The sequence below is a fragment of the Naegleria lovaniensis genome, assembly GCF_003324165.1.
Source record: "Naegleria lovaniensis strain ATCC 30569 chromosome Unknown tig030, whole genome shotgun sequence".
Lineage (NCBI taxonomy): Eukaryota > Heterolobosea > Eutetramitea > Acrasida > Naegleriidae > Naegleria > Naegleria lovaniensis.
The window spans coordinates 40,063-55,926 of NW_025407852.1; the positions used below are offsets into that span (position 1 = coordinate 40,063).

The following is a 15,864-nucleotide window of genomic DNA, read 5'->3' on the forward strand; positions in this document are numbered from 1 at the left end:
TTCAAAATTTCACACCCTCGCCATTGGAAACCAATTCTGTTTTAGAAAATCTCATGATTGTTGGCTCCACCACATCGACACGTTTTGAACATTTATTACAATTGACAAGCACTGCTTTCCAAATACATGTGAAACGAAACTTATTGAACGATCCATCTCAAAACCATGAAACATCTTCAGAACCATTACAAATTCCAAATCAAGGTGGACGTATTTCAACTCCTTTCGAATTAAGAAATTTGAATTCGAATAACGTTTCCGCAGCGGTTATGAGTTTTGGAAATTTGGAAAAGGTGAAAAATTTATATTCTTGGAATCGAGATGTAACGACACAATTGATCAATTCCACTCAATTCGAGAATTTGCAACAAGTTGTGGATGCGCTCTCTAATTCAAGTACCGTTCAACGTGTGAATTTGGTGATACCTTTCGAACTTAAATATTTGCAAAATAGGGCCATTCTTCCGGTTCGTGAATTGACAAATCCTGTAACCATGGAAATTAGAATTCCAAAACAAGCTCATGAGTTAATGACCCAAATTATAGAGTCTTCTTCAAATTATAGAATAGTCTGCATGTATTGGAATGAAACCAAGTTGAGTTGGGAAAGTAATGGCTGTTTGACTGAATTGCTCAACACCAGTACTGTCACATGTCAATGCAATCACACCACCACTTTTACAGCCTTCGTTGAGGTTAACAATCTTCTCAATCAAGTCGACCTAGCCATCACTATTGCCCAAATCATTGTATCTTCTCTATTAATTATCGTAATTTCAGCATTCCTCCTCCTTTTCATCCTGACAAGTCAAAAGAATCCAATGAAAAGCCGATGGATTCTTCCATTCTTTGCATTGGCTTCTCTGATTGTAGAATTGATATTTTCCTTTATTGTACCTAATGCTATTTCTCTATCAGGATCAGATCGATCTGTCCTTTCCGCTGGTAACATTGTCAAGCAAGTATCTGCCATGATTTCCGTTACCTTTTTTGCTCTCGCTTTACTCAATTACGTTGTCTTGGTTGTTAGATATTTACTTTTCAGATACATGTATGAAATTATGGAACTATTTGCAAAACTTGTCCATGACAAGGAGGTCATTATGAATCGAAATGTATCGTCATCGAACATGAATTTTGATCCATCTCAAGATTTTGAAAATAATCAACCAAAATGGTTTTGGCTGTTGAAACGAATGGCCAGTAAGGGAGTTCAAATTATGGTGAATATTGTCTTGGCCATTATAATTATTGGATACTTTGTAATTTTCATTAGTTTGGTTGGAACGAGCTCGATTGCAAGTACGAGCTATACAAAAGTTATGGCCGGATCTCTGTTGGGATATGTCCTTGTCATTTCATTGATTGTGATCATAGTGTTTGTTTTGGACGCTGTTTTTGAAAGTCGTTTCACACAAATGACAGATGAAACCAAACTCACTCTTTCAAAGAAGAATTCTGAGATGGATTTTAAAACACAAGAATCACAGAAGCAACTCATTGAGTCCTTCCTCAATGGAATTAAGAATTATTTTACAACAAATGACGCATTATCGTTTCGAGCGGAATTTATTTACTACATGACAGGAGTTGCTTGTTTTGTTATTTCTTATTCATTGGGTTTATGGTTTATTGATCAACCTACGAGAAATGGTCGAGCGGAGCAGGGAGTGCAGTTGGCATTCGACGTCTTGTCAGTATTATTTTTCATTGCTGCCTTTGGAGGACACGTGTCGATAGTGACCGCTGTCAATTATATGAAATCCAAGAGAATGAAAGGTTATAGAAACGTTGAAACGAGTGTTGATTCAGAAGACGACATGAGTGAAGAATTGAGAGAAATATTAACACAACCCTCTCTGTGCAAAATTTTCGAACAGTATGCAAAATTGGAATTCTCATTAGAAAATATTATTTTCTGGAAGAAACTGGATCGAATGAAACAGTTGCTGAATCAAAGCATTAACAACCAACATGATTCTACAAATTCGAAAACAATTTCATCATGGGAATTACTCGAAAAGGAATTTTCACAATGGAAAGTCGATCACATGGATGCCAACGCTTCAATGGAAATTAACTTTCCTTCCCATATCAAACACAAATTTAATGCCATCCATACTCAATTACAAAAACAAGAACCCTCCGCTCTTCCCTCACAACAACTCATTCAAGAATTATTCCAAGACATGCATTCCGATCTCATCTTGAATTTGAGTGATACCTTTTCAAGATTCATGTTCACTGAGAGTTATGAGAAAATAATGACCTTTATGCAACTCAAGAAGGAAATGAATGCATCTTTTGATGACACACAACAAAACAACAGCAGCAAGAGCATTTTGTAAATCATGATGGGTTGTTGAAACAAGTAAATATGTGCTATTCTTGATATTACAAAGAATGCGAGTTAGTTTTGATTTAGTTTGAAATTCCAAAAGGCTTGCACTACGTTGTTGAACAAGTAAAGCCTTGATAGGTTTGATGTTCCACAAGGCTCGCACTTTTGTGTTTTGTTAAACAAAAAAAACGCAAGATAGCCATCACCCAGAAATTAATAGTTGTACATCGGCACTTCATCAAATCATTGAGTTTTTAATGGATGATTCCCTATATTCCCTCATCATCAAATACATATTGAGTTTAAATCAATTCTACAACACAATTTTTGTTCCGATATTCTTCAAATTTGGAAATTACTGGCTTTGTAGTACCATACTTCAGTATCATATCATCCGATGAGCAAGAGATATTACCAAAGTAGTGGCAGTAGTGGTCATGGAAGGGGAGGATACTCTCAAGATCATCATCATCACTACAGACGAGAAGAAGGCTCTTATGGCAGCGAGCGATTTGGTTCGGGAACTGAAAGCCTTCAAATTAAACGGTACAAGGACACTCATCGTCCGCAAGCAAGTTCTTCATCAGGCTCCGTATTGAGAACCAACTTTTATCCCATCAGAATGCTACCCAATCGTCAATTTTACATTTACAGTGTTTCCATTGCAATTCAAGCAACCAGAGACTCGTTACCTTCAGACATCTATAGTTGGGCAGATTCCATGTTGAAAAACGTGTATTTTAAGAACAAGCTGTTTTACATCTTGAGACGACAAGGCTTACTGAATTTGGACAGTCCAAGTCAACAAGAAAACATTAAGGGTTTACCATTCTTTGATGGATCCATTTTGGTGTCAATCTTTGAGTTGGAACAATTTAAAGAAGTGCAAATACCTGGAAGCTTGACACCTCGTTCGCAGCAGCCAACACCTGTTAAGGTATTTGACATTACGTACAGGAGAATGGAGCATATTATTCCGTTTCGAATTACGATCACCAAACTCACGAGCGTTGGACTTAATCAAAAGATTCAAGACGTTAAATTAGATCAAGCCGTTTCATTTTGTTTAGAAACTCTGTTCGTCAATCACTTGGACATGGTCTTGTTAGGAAAGGGTAAGTTTTTACGATGGGTATTAGATACATCTCTTTACTGACGTGCCAATCCACCATCACCATCTGAATGTGTCTTGTGTTCGTTTTGAACTCTTTATAATCTCAGCCATGTGTGAAAAGACAGGTAGAATTGAAAACAATTTCAACATTAGGAAAGGAGTTATCCCATCACTCATATTTATCACCTCTGGCCTTCATTTAAACTTAACATTCAAACAAAAGATTACAGCATCCTCACCCATTATCCACAACATTGAACATTATGAAAATACTGGAACATCAAAGGAAAGAATCAGTAACACGTTCCGTGGCTGCAGTGTGGTGTACAATAACAAATCTTATGTTATTAAGGAGATTGATTTTTCACAAAATCCATTGAGTACCTTTAAAAAGGATGGACACGATATCACATTCAGAGATTACTATAAGGACAGATATGGTGTCGAGATTAAAAACTTGAAGCAACCGCTCATTTCGACCACTATCAAGATGAGAAACCAAAAAAAGCAAAAGATTTATCTAATTCCAGAGTTATGTTATCTCTCTGGAGTGACCAAGCAAGAATTGAGAAAAATACCAAAAGTAACTGTGCAACAAAAAGAAATATTTGTAAGGGACATTGTTCAGAAAGCCAACTCAAACAAAGCTAAAGAATATTGTGACTCTGTTGGACTGGCCATTGATCAAAATCCAATTCAATTGAATTTAGAGACGTTGAACGAATGTAGAATTGTCTCCCCCGAAGTTGTACAAAAAAGAGACAAATGGACCATCTCCACCAAGAATTTGAACGACTATTTTTATCAAATGCATGACACTTGGCTCGTTATAGGCGAGTCTCGAGATGTTGACGAATTACTTCGTGTCAGCGAAAGGCATCAATTACCTAGGCCAATTGAAATATTAATTCGGTCAAGCTCTGGTCACAAAGACGAATACATGAACGAGTTGGAAAAAATTGCAGACTGGACGAGAATCAAATTCGTTTTTGTTTTGTTAAAGGATCCAAACAAAATTCGCTATGCAAATATCAAAAGATATTTAAGCACAGAAATAGGAGTTCCTTCGCAGTGCATTGTTTGCAATTCGCACGATTGGACCAAACGATTACCAAATAGCTTATTTCAGATTGCTGCAAAGGCTGGATGTATCATCTGGACAGTGGAGAAGAACGAGGACGAAGTATTCCTATCTATTTGCGGTGTTGAACTCCAACGACGAGGAAGGATGGCTAAAGGAGCAATAACAATAAGTCTCAATTCCACATATACTCTCTATCATACAGTTACGTTCAAAAATGTTGACATTGATGTTGCCAAGCTCGAAATCATCAAAGGCATCGAGGAAGGTCTGGAACGTTTCATAGCAAGAAATCTAGACCTTCCTCCGGCCCTGATTATTTATTATTCAGGACAAGACTTTTTAGACATTTCAGAATCCATTAATGATTTAGCAGAACGTTTGCAATCCAAACAGCGTGAACAGTATCAGACCGACCAGTTTGAAAACATGTTTAGTGTGTGCCTTATTAGCGTCAATAAGGACACTAACGCAAGATTTAACACTGGTAACTATGACAATACACCAGTGGGTACATGCGTCAAGACACTCTCCAGAATGTTCACACAAGAGTTTTATTTGACCTCTTGTTTTATTTCCAGCAATATTGGATATAGCAGACCCGTACGATATCAAATTTTGAGCAACACTACAAAATTTGACGTGGATCAATTGACAAATATCACGTTCAAGCAAACACATCTTTATTTCAATTGGAATGGAACAGTTCGATTACCTGCGGCTTGTCTTTATGCAAAGAAGGCCACAGAGGCAGTGGACACAACCAACGAGAAAGCACATCCTAACCTACAAAACTCACTTCACTTTCTATAATGTGTTGGCCAATGAGTTATTCCAGTTCATTTACACTCTTGTCTCACATAAGCTTGTAAAGGGCAAACTCCATTCTTGTGCGATTTTGCTCATATAACTGCGCCGGTCAGACTTGAGAATTCCCAACCTGTAAGAGGTTGCACCAGCCATCGGCAAGATGCAAAGATGAAAAGCAGAGACACAAAAAATGTTAAATCAGTCGTCTCACAGCACGCAACAAGCGAGCAGCTCCTCTGCAAACCAACCAAGCAGACCCAGAGTCTACGCTGCAACATCAACAGCACAGGAAAATGCACCAACAAGACAAAATCGTGCACCAGCACTACTTGCTTCATCTAGTACTTCATCACAAGCTGACGCATTATTGATAACAGGAAAATCTGCTTCAGTCTCAGAGCATGAGAATAAGAGATTTTCACAAGTAATTTTGATGTGCAGCAAATGTCGCTCAAATTTGGCTGTAAATTCAACTCAACGTGGCATGTTCAAGGTATTCAAAGAAGGTCAAAGTAAACATCTTGTTCTCTTTGATCAAAGTGTTATCGGAAAGACAATCATTGAGAAGGAAATGACCAATAGCCAACAGAAAGACAAAACATTCGAAAAGACACATTTATTGTTTTGTAGTTCTTGTCAAGAAAAGATTGGATGTAGACTGTCAGGATGTTTTCCGAATACCGATCTTCCAAAAAGAATGTTTGATGGAGAAAGCTGTCAAGTAACATGTACAGAGAAGGATACCCAAGAGCAAGTTGTAATGAATGTGAAAGAGTGGCGAAAATTGAGATATTCATTGAAAGATTTTAGTTTGTATCCTCCACCACAAGCCAATTTTTCTTCAACAAGATATGATCCAACTAAAGCTGTAAAGGAATCGACAAGTGGAAGGAAAGCAGATGAAAGGGGAATGAATGAAAGTTACCAATTTGTAAGAATGAATGACAACAACGTTCAACAATCAAAAAGCTTCCAACCATCACAGAATACTCGAACAAGAGCCCAACATCTTCAACCAAAAGAAGTTAATAGAACAAATCCAATGAAAAGCTATGACGTTGTTGATATTTTTGACGAACCTGCAGGTAGAAGTGATCCATCAACATTATCTAGCTCAAGCTTTACTCGCAAATCATTTCAAGTACAGTATCCAACACCTCAAATAGAAAAACTACCTACAAAGGAAAAAAAGGTTTACACTATCCAAACGGTTAGAGACCTGCATCGGTATATTGATTGTTCTCTCTTAAAAGAAGGAAACGAACAGTATTTCATCAAGAACCTCTTTCAAGACCTGTTCAAATCCATTTTTGGTACAGAGGGAGTATTACAACAATATTCTATCGACTTTAAGCTCATTGAAAAACTTCTCATGGTATTTTCACACAGAGAAATTGAAGTAACAACAAACAAGACCCAAGTTACTACCATGTTCTCACTCCTCATGAACTCCTCTTTCTGGAGAAGAGATGTTAAAAAGTACATTATGAACGATGTTGTTGATGATGAGCAAATAGAAACAATAATTACAATATTTCAGAGATGTTTGGATTTTTGCCCATTGGAAGCCGAGAGGGTTTACATTGAAGAATTGGAAAAGATTTATATTGAAAAGTTTTTAAGTCAAACTTTTAAGGAATCTATTGAGAATTTAAAGTCAAAGAAGAAACACGTTTTGAAATCCAATAATTCCATCGCGGATGAACCCGAAGAAGATGATCTAGAAGGAATAGACATCGATATTGGTATTTTCCCAACTTGGAATGAATTGACATCGAACAACAAATTTACAATCAAGAACATTGTTGATAGAAGTTATCCTTCGCTGAAGCACTATCTTTATACTCAAATCATGTTATTGAGAGAAGATTTTATACATCCTCTTAAAGAAGGCATTAGATCCTTCCTTTCTAACGAGCTCAATCATAGAATAATCTCGGTGTTCACAGATGTACAATTTCGGTCAGTTATTTCCTTAGACAATGAACGTGAATTGGTGCACTCTCTTTCTTTCAATTATCCATGGAAGAAAGTAAATTGGGAATGTAGCAAAAAACTTGCCTTTGGTTCTCTGCTTTGCTTATTCCCTCAAGAAGGTTTCGGTAAGAACGCAACACTTGTGAAGAGCGAACCAATTTTCGTCACTGTTGTTGGAAGACAACATTTGCGAACTGGACAGATTTATGTTACTGTATGCAGAGAGGAAGACTATGCGAGGCTTTCTTTTACAGGAATGTATATCATGTTCGAATCTCCTGTATACTTTGCAAGTGTTAGACCTGTCATTGATGCTTTAAAGATGATTCGCTCAGAAAACTTGTTAAGTCACTCAAAGTTTTCCTTCTACGACGAATTTATCAAAGTGAAAACTCAAAAACCTCCACAATATGTGGAAAAAGTCAGTGTTATGAGCTTGGATGTCATTTCAGGAAAATCAAGAAAAAGTGTCCAAAGTAACGTATCGGTTGGTCAAAATATTGATATCATGAGTGACTGGATTGATGACAATGACACCTTCCTTGATTCAAGTCAAAATAGTGCAATTAAGCATGTCATGAGAAATAGAGTTGCCATTGTAATTGGTCCACCGGGTACAGGAAAGACATTTACAGGTATAGAGGTTGCAAAGTTGATGAAAAGTCATCCATATATGAAAGAGAGACAATTGGTTTGTATTACCTACACAAATCATGCGTTGGATCAGTTTTTGGAAGGTCTCCTTGATTATTTCCCGGATTTAGTTCGTGTTGGCTCGAGAAGTAAAAGTCAAAATGAGAAATTATTGGCTAGAAATATTTCCAACTTGAGATATTTGCCGAAATACTTATTGTTACAAAAGAAGCACTGTGAGGCTGAACTGAATATATTAACAAAAGAAATAGGTTCGATCGAACAATCAATTAAGAATCCAGATGAAAGTCTTTACCATATCATTTGCAAATCAATGGTTTTTAAGAAGGCACTTATAAAGTTTCCAACCCACCTGTATACTAAACGTAACCCAGCACCACACAGTTTTCTGGACATGTTTAATTGTTGGTTGAATGGAGATGATTTGAGAAGAATGGAATATCTCAGAAGGAACAACTTTATTAATCATCTTGGGAACTCATTTAGTGCCCTAAGAGATCAGAACAATGAAGTCGAGTTAGAGATTTTTGAAGAAGTCAAACTTGAGGAAACTAAAGCTGTTGAATTTATAGAAGAAATTGAAATACCTGAAGAGAGAATTGAACAAGAAATAGAAGTGGAATTGATTGAAGAAGAAATGAACAATAGATTTGGTTATGACGAAGCCGATTTCACCAATGCAACATCAATATTTAACTATTATTGGGAGTTTGGCTATGATACTACTTTGGATCCAGAAATTGCAAGGATTGAAGATGAAGTCAAACAATTTGGTGATATTTACCGAATTCCTCTTGAAAAACGCAAATCTATGATGAAGCGATTGACAAGCCTTAATGAAGAAGTACTCAGGAAGAGGCTTGTCGATTTTATTAAGAAAAGGAGTTATTGGGAGGCGAGAAAGAGAGAAATACTGATAGAAAGGGATTATTTAGTTTTGAGTGATGCTTCGATTATTGGATTAACTTCAACAGCAGCCTCAATGAACAGAAATTTACTGAATCGGTTAAGAGCACCAATTTACCTTATTGAAGAAGCAGCCGAATTGTTGGAATGTCAAATAACTTCAGTATTACATCCTAATGTTCAGCATTTAGTAATGATTGGTGACGAGAAACAACTTCAACCGAAAGTCAACTCTTACTATTTGGAAAAGAATTGTGATTTCACTGTGAGCTTATTCGAAAGATTAATTAGAAATGGGCTGAAATATGTTTCTCTCAATATTCAACAAAGAATGAGACCTGAAATTAGAGGACTCATAGATATGTTCTATGAAAAACTCACAGACCATGAGTGTGTCACCAAATTCGAACATGTGACAGGTGTGAGCACAAATATTTGTTTCATTGAACACAAGAAACCAGAAAAGACCTCCGAAGATATTCAATCCTTGACAAATCCACATGAAGCTGAGTTTTTAAGCAAGTTTTGTAAATATTTGCTCAATGTCAGACAATACAAGGCAAATAACATTACAATATTGACACCGTATAGAGGGCAAGTGATCCTTATAAAGAAAACTCTTAAGGAATTGATAGATCAACAACAATACAACAATATTAGAGTTTCAACAGTGGATGATTATCAAGGAGAGGAAAATGAGATTATTTTGCTTTCGCTTGTGAGATCTAATAACTATGACAATCTTGGCTTTGTTAAAATTACAAACAGAATAATTGTCTCGTTGAGTAGAGCAAGAAAGGGTCTTTACATTATTGGAAATTATGATTTATTGAGAAATAATGAGGATTGGAGAAAGATCTTTTCAAGACTAAAGCTTTCAAATAGAATTTTGGATCATTTACCTCTGTCCTGTCCTAAACACACAGAAGAGAAAGAATGTATCAGGGAGCCTCATGATTTCGATCAAGTTATTTGGGGAGGTTGTAAGAAACCATGCACCTATCGATATGACTGTGGTCACATCTGTTCACTACCATGTCATCATGATTCGTTACATCAGGAAAGAAAATGTGAGAAAATTTGTGATGAAAAACATGCAGAATGTGGACACAGATGTAAGGCCATGTGCCACTCTGGAAAATCTTGTCCCAAATGTACAACTCTAGTTAATTACAAGTTTGTAGATTGTGGTCATACTACCCAAATTAAGTGCTACTTGAAAGATACAGCTCAACTGTGCAAGGAAAGGTGTCAAAAGCCTCTTAAATGTGGACACATCTGTAACGGAGAATGTGGTTCATGTAAATTGACTGGTTGTGGTCCATGTCAGACAACGATCAAAGATACTTGTGAAACATGTAAGAGATCCTATTCTAGAAAATGTTCAGATCCTAGAATATGTACCAATCCGTGCACATTCAAACTTACTTGTGGACATAATTGTTCTGGAAAGTGTGGTGATTGTACTGTTTCAAGTCCATGTACTCACAAAACATGTGGATTTAATTGTGAAAGAACACTCATCTGTGGTCACATTTGTAAGGTTAAACATACTTGCAGTACACCATGTTCAAAATGTGAAGAAACGTAAGTATTCGAACTGTGTTGTTGGGAATTATGTCATTCACCTTCCAATAGTTGTGTTTTCAAATGTTTTCACAAGGTGAAGTGTGAATTATCTTGTCATGAAATGTGTTATCCATGTAAAGAAGCATGCCCTATTCGATGCTCTCACAGACAATGCTCCAATTTGTGTTCTGAACCATGCGATATTGAACCTTGTAATGAAAGATGTCCAAATAAGTGTTTACAATGCGGCACTCCGTGTATGGGTTTGTGTGGTGAGCCATGTCCACCGTGCATGCATTGTGCTGCTTTGAACGGAGAAGTATGGCAATGTCCAATCTCATTCATGAATTTTGAAGATTTAACCACAGATGAAAGAGTTTACTACTTGCCTGAGTGTGGACATATTTTTGAATTAGAGTCAATGGACAACTGTGTGAGAACGTTCTTTGAAACAGAACAGGGTATCTCCATCAAGTATTTGAGCTGTCCATGCTGCAGAACTCCAATTTTCACAGCTCCAAGATATCAAAAATCCATTAAGGAATGTGTGAAAAGAATGGAACATTTAAAATATATCATTTACAAGAAGGAGGAGGAGGAAAAACAAGCAAGAAAAGATGCTATTAGAATTGTATCTGCTGAGGCTGGATATGCATCTGGACATTGGTTTTGTTGTGAGAATGGACATCCTTATTTTATTGGGGAATGTGGTGGAGCCATGCAACAGAGTGTTTGTGTGGATTGTGGAGCACCGGTTGGAGGTTCTAGTCATCGCTTATTAAGCTCCAATCGTTTGGCCACAGACATTGATGGAGCCACTGCTCCTGCATGGCCTACAGCTCTCAATCAAGATTAATCTTTATGAGGCATTCGTGAAATAAACGAAGATATATCAAATCCGACGAACTTTCGCCTTTTATTGAACAGCAGGAGAAGGTGAAGTAATTAAGTGACTGCAGGGTCGCTTGTGGACGTCGCCTTTTTTTGGTTCATCGATACAGTTTGTGTGACGCTTCCTTAGTCAATAATTTAATAACTAAATGAAAGTGGAAAAGTTTGAATAGGCCTTTCTCACTGCCAATTGTTGTTCTTTCAAATTTTGAACAAATTGTTGGAATAGCTCAGGTGTAAGACTATCCACTTCACCAGAGGCCAATTCTTCTGCTGTGGCTCGCAAGGACTCATAAACATCTCGTTGTGCGTCATTGATTTGATCGTACGACATTGGTTTGTTGGCTCTCATTCCCTGCTCGAAATCTTCAGCAACAATGGAAGCTCTGTCAATAATATCCATTGGAACACCAGCTTTTTTCGCCACTTGAATTCCATAACTCTTCTCACAAACTCCTTTTTTGAATTGGTATGTGAAAATGACATCTAAAATTTTACCATTTTCATCTTTTTGGACTTCACAGGTCATTTTGTAGAAATCAATATTTGGGTGATATCTCATTTCCTCTGTTAACTCAAAATAGTGAGTACTAAACAAACACAAACAACCAACAACGTCAGCCACATATTCAAGAATGGAACGAGCAAGTGCATAGCCATCGTGTGTAGAGGTACCTCGTCCAAGTTCGTCCAAAATCACCAATGAGCTCGGAGTGGCATGACGAATAATGTTGGATGTTTCATTAAGCTCAACCATAAAAGTCGATTCTCCTGCCATAATTCTATCGTTGGCACCAATTCTTGTAAAGATTCGATCAACAAGAGTAAATTCACAACTCTCGGCAGGAACAAAACATCCAAGTTGTGCCATAATCACAGCAACACATGCAGATCGAAGTATCGTTGATTTTCCTCCCATGTTAGGACCTGTAAGGGTGACAATACATTAAAAGTTGTTATGGATCAGGATGATAAAATGTGAATACCTATTTCACAAAGTAAGGCATTGAAAATTTGACATACCTGTGACAACTATGGAACAAGCTTCATCTCCTCCCATAATGATATCATTGGGAATAAAGTCTGTATCAGCAGCCGTTTTGACTGTTGGATGTTTCATTTGTATGACTTTCAGTACGGGCTTTTCAGACTGCAGAATCACAGGTCTACAAAATCCGCCGCCAATACTGACTGAGTGAAGAGACATGATACAATCAATTCGGCTAAGCATTGGATTAGTTTCTTCCAATACTCGTCAAATTCTGAAAACCGTCCAAGAATCGTTCTGAAAATATTTCTTTGAATGTCACCCATTTTCTCCTCCAAGACTTTCATTCGCTCGAGGCTAGAGGTTAATAATGGATGTTTGTAATTGACAAAATTTTTGAGCTGCTTGGTTTGTCTCACAAACTCATCAGGAAGATCAGTGACTGATGGTGGAATTTGTATGAGCCATTCTCTACTTGTTGTTTTAAGAGAGGATAATTTGGACTTGGAATCATATTTCTTTTTAACTTCTGCAAGGAATGCATCCACCTTCGTATTGATGTTTTGTATTTCAGCTTCCATTTCATCATAATCTTTTCCAAAACCTTGTGAAGTGTTGCGTAAGTGAAAAATCCATGTTGGTCATTGGATTGTTTGGCAAGTAACAATATTGCGCTAAATAGTCGTGTGAAAAACACAACACTTACCAGCATTAGGCTTAATTTCACCCTCAGGGCCATTTCTCGATCAAATTCATTCTCAAATTCTGCCAATGCAGCATCAATTTCATCGACCGCTTCCAAATTCAGAGAGTGTCGTAAAATATTTGATTTAAAGTTGCCAATAGAATCTTGTAATGATCGAATAATTTCCAGACCTTTTCGTAAATTGTCTAGCGTGTCAAGATAAGTTTTGATCTTTCTCTTGGAGGCTCTGTTATCAAAGAATACTTCCTTCTTCACTTTACGAGATTCTCTGTATAGGAATGAGCACATTCGTTCCAAGTCTTTAATGGCACCCAGTTTTTCACGAACACCATCAGGATCAGGGAAGCCGTCTCCCTGTACGTCCTCTATGGCATCATATCTATCATTGATGACAGCCGCATTTCTGGAAGGCCTTGTAAGCCAATTTTCTAACAATCTCTTTCCCATAGCTGTCTTGGTGTGATCAAGGAAGCTCAATAAACTGCCTTCTCGGGTGCCTTTTGTTGAACTAATCTTGATATCAAGGTTCAGGAGTGTTTGACCATCCAAAATGAGATGGTCTTTGTCAACTTTTCCATCATAACTGAAGAATTTGGCCGTATTCGAAAAGAGAACGTCATCTTTGTGAAGCTGTCAAATAGTTAACGATAACGTAATGTTTGATGATTGTACGTTCATTGATTGTGCAATTCAAACAAATGATCGAAGATTGATAATTCAATATATTACCTCACGTTGAAAAATTCAAAAACTTACATATTTCAGGTAATAAATACAAGCACCAAAACTAGCAATCACCAAATCATTATCCCAGAATTTCTCAATAATTGGATCCTTGCAGAGAGACTCCACATTTTGTTCCACAAAATATCTAGTAGCTTCAGCGGTAGGATACAAATTATACTCTTTGGGCATGATATCTGTTGATACTCGTTTCTCAGTGACAACAGTTTTCTGGTTGGAAATAATTTTTTTTGTTGATGGTGAATATTGTTGTCTCTCTACGATAACTTCGGCTGGATTGATGGAATAGATAAGAGTACTGAATTGTGTTCTGTGATTATCGTCCTCTAAGTATCCCAAGTAAAAGGTGTCCATAGAAAGGTCCATAAATGTGACACCATATCTGTGATGCATCACGTCTTCCTTAATGCACAATAAATATTTCGAAGTGCAGTCAGGAAAATAGTCCAGATCTGTAATGGTGGAGAGTGTTGTAATTTCACAAATTTCTCTTTGCATACATTCTTTTGATGTTCCTTTTTCTTTCTTTCTTGCTTTCATTTCATTGGCGGTTTCTCTGTTGTTAAAAGAAATTGAAAATTTTAAACAATAAACGCCGCGTGTCAAAATATGTCACATTGAGCTTCACTTACACTTGTTCGACTCGCACGATCGTATATCCCAAGTTAATGAGCTTGGCTGCATACGTTTTGAAAGATTGTTCTGGTATACCGACCATTCTCATGTTCACACGTTCAGTCATTTTCCAATCGAATTCTTTTTTACCAATATCGGCATCTATTCGAAAAATTCGTTTTTGTTTAGAAATTGTTGCCATGTTCAATCCAGCAATAATTAGAATTAACAAACAATAGGTGCCACTAACCTTCTTCATACAGTTCATAAAACTTTCCCTTCTTAAACAACACAACCTTATCCATATGATTCTTTTTGATTTCCCAATATTGTTTTTCAAAACCAGTCAACTTGGAAAAATCTGTGGATGAAATAAATAATGTGGATTTATCAAAATCTGGGTCTGATGGCAATCTCTTTTGAGCATCCATTCGATTCGTGAGGAAGGTAAATCTCTCATCGTTCTTATCCTTGGACTTTTTATCAACACCCGAATATTTGGAAGTAATGACACCTCCGTTCGTTTCATATTCACCATCATCTTCGTCATCGGAATCGTTGGCTTTTGATTTTTTACTTTTTTTCTTGCCCGATGATGATGATTTCTTGGTTTTCTTCTTTGGACGATCTTCATCGTCTTCATCATCATCATACATTCCGTGATGGTCCTCCTCTTCATTTTCCTCCTCCTCATCTCTATATTCAAAATCTTCGTCATTCTCATCATCACTAGTATCCTTTTTCTTTCGTTTTGGAGCAGCAGCCTTCTTTCGTGATGATGAAGCGCTTCCGACAGCCGATGGTAATGAAGTATTGTTATTACTACTACTTGAAGAGCTTCTTCTTGTTGTTCCGTTCGATGAAGAAGTTGAAGACGTTTTCTTGTTTGCGTAATCGTACAATGATGTCTGCACCATGATGATGAATTTTTTTTGTTTTCTTCCTCAAACAACAGGAACATTGAATTTGTGTGTAAATCGGCCAAGGCGTCCCGCGCGAACACTTCTAACAGCAAACATGGTGACGATCAATTACAACTTGCTGTTTAATGGGATTCTACTAATGTTTGTTAATGGTTCATCACTACTACCATGTCATCACTACTAGGGTTCAGAATAATTCCATATCCACTACTCCATTCATCTAGAAATTGACTTGTCGAATCTCAACTTTTTCTACGAAGATCAAAGATAAAATGCACAGTTATTTTTCATGTTTTTGTTCATTCTGACGGTTGAATTTGAATACAAGTTGGCGCAGCGAACACGTTGATTTAACAATGCGAACGGAAGTTGCTGGTATTCACGCATTAATTACTATTCACATCGTCCAACTCTCGTTGCTGTTCTGAATGGTAAGACATTCTCTCAACAGTCGAAACTGCTTTGCTAATCGAATGTCTATTCTTTATCGTGAACTTTCAGAAATATACTAGTTTCATGATTCACTTACGATGCTTGATATTATA

General features: G+C 37.0%; 5 protein-coding genes across 5 annotated transcripts; 3 read left to right on the top strand and 2 right to left on the bottom strand.

Moving 5' to 3' along the window:
- Positions 1-53: 53 nt before the first annotated feature.
- C9374_007572 (uncharacterized protein) lies at positions 54-2,348 on the top strand (the record flags this gene model as incomplete). Its single annotated transcript, XM_044697552.1, has 1 exon — positions 54-2,348. One exon carries the CDS (start codon positions 54-56, stop codon positions 2,346-2,348), a length of 2,295 nt encoding a protein of 764 aa, XP_044546196.1.
- Positions 2,349-2,738: 390 nt separating this feature from the next.
- C9374_007573 (uncharacterized protein) lies at positions 2,739-5,349 on the top strand (the record flags this gene model as incomplete). The annotated part of the gene is made up of 2 exons (XM_044697553.1): positions 2,739-3,456; positions 3,563-5,349. 2 exons carry the CDS (start codon positions 2,739-2,741, stop codon positions 5,347-5,349), a joined length of 2,505 nt encoding a protein of 834 aa, XP_044546197.1.
- A 187-nt stretch (positions 5,350-5,536) lies between these two features.
- Positions 5,537-11,308, top strand: C9374_007574 (uncharacterized protein; the record flags this gene model as incomplete). The annotated part of the gene is made up of 2 exons (XM_044697554.1): positions 5,537-10,470; positions 10,522-11,308. The coding sequence occupies 2 exons, from the start codon at positions 5,537-5,539 to the stop codon at positions 11,306-11,308; spliced, it is 5,721 nt and encodes a 1,906-aa protein (XP_044546198.1).
- Positions 11,309-11,488: 180 nt separating this feature from the next.
- Positions 11,489-12,574, bottom strand: C9374_007575 (uncharacterized protein; the record flags this gene model as incomplete). Its single annotated transcript, XM_044697555.1, has 2 exons — positions 11,489-12,270; positions 12,367-12,574. The coding sequence occupies 2 exons, from the start codon at positions 12,572-12,574 to the stop codon at positions 11,489-11,491; spliced, it is 990 nt and encodes a 329-aa protein (XP_044546199.1).
- Positions 12,575-12,746: 172 nt separating this feature from the next.
- Positions 12,747-15,313, bottom strand: C9374_007576 (uncharacterized protein; the record flags this gene model as incomplete). Its single annotated transcript, XM_044697556.1, has 5 exons — positions 12,747-12,935; positions 13,038-13,667; positions 13,794-14,337; positions 14,414-14,558; positions 14,647-15,313. The coding sequence occupies 5 exons, from the start codon at positions 15,311-15,313 to the stop codon at positions 12,747-12,749; spliced, it is 2,175 nt and encodes a 724-aa protein (XP_044546200.1).
- Positions 15,314-15,864: the final 551 nt, after the last annotated feature.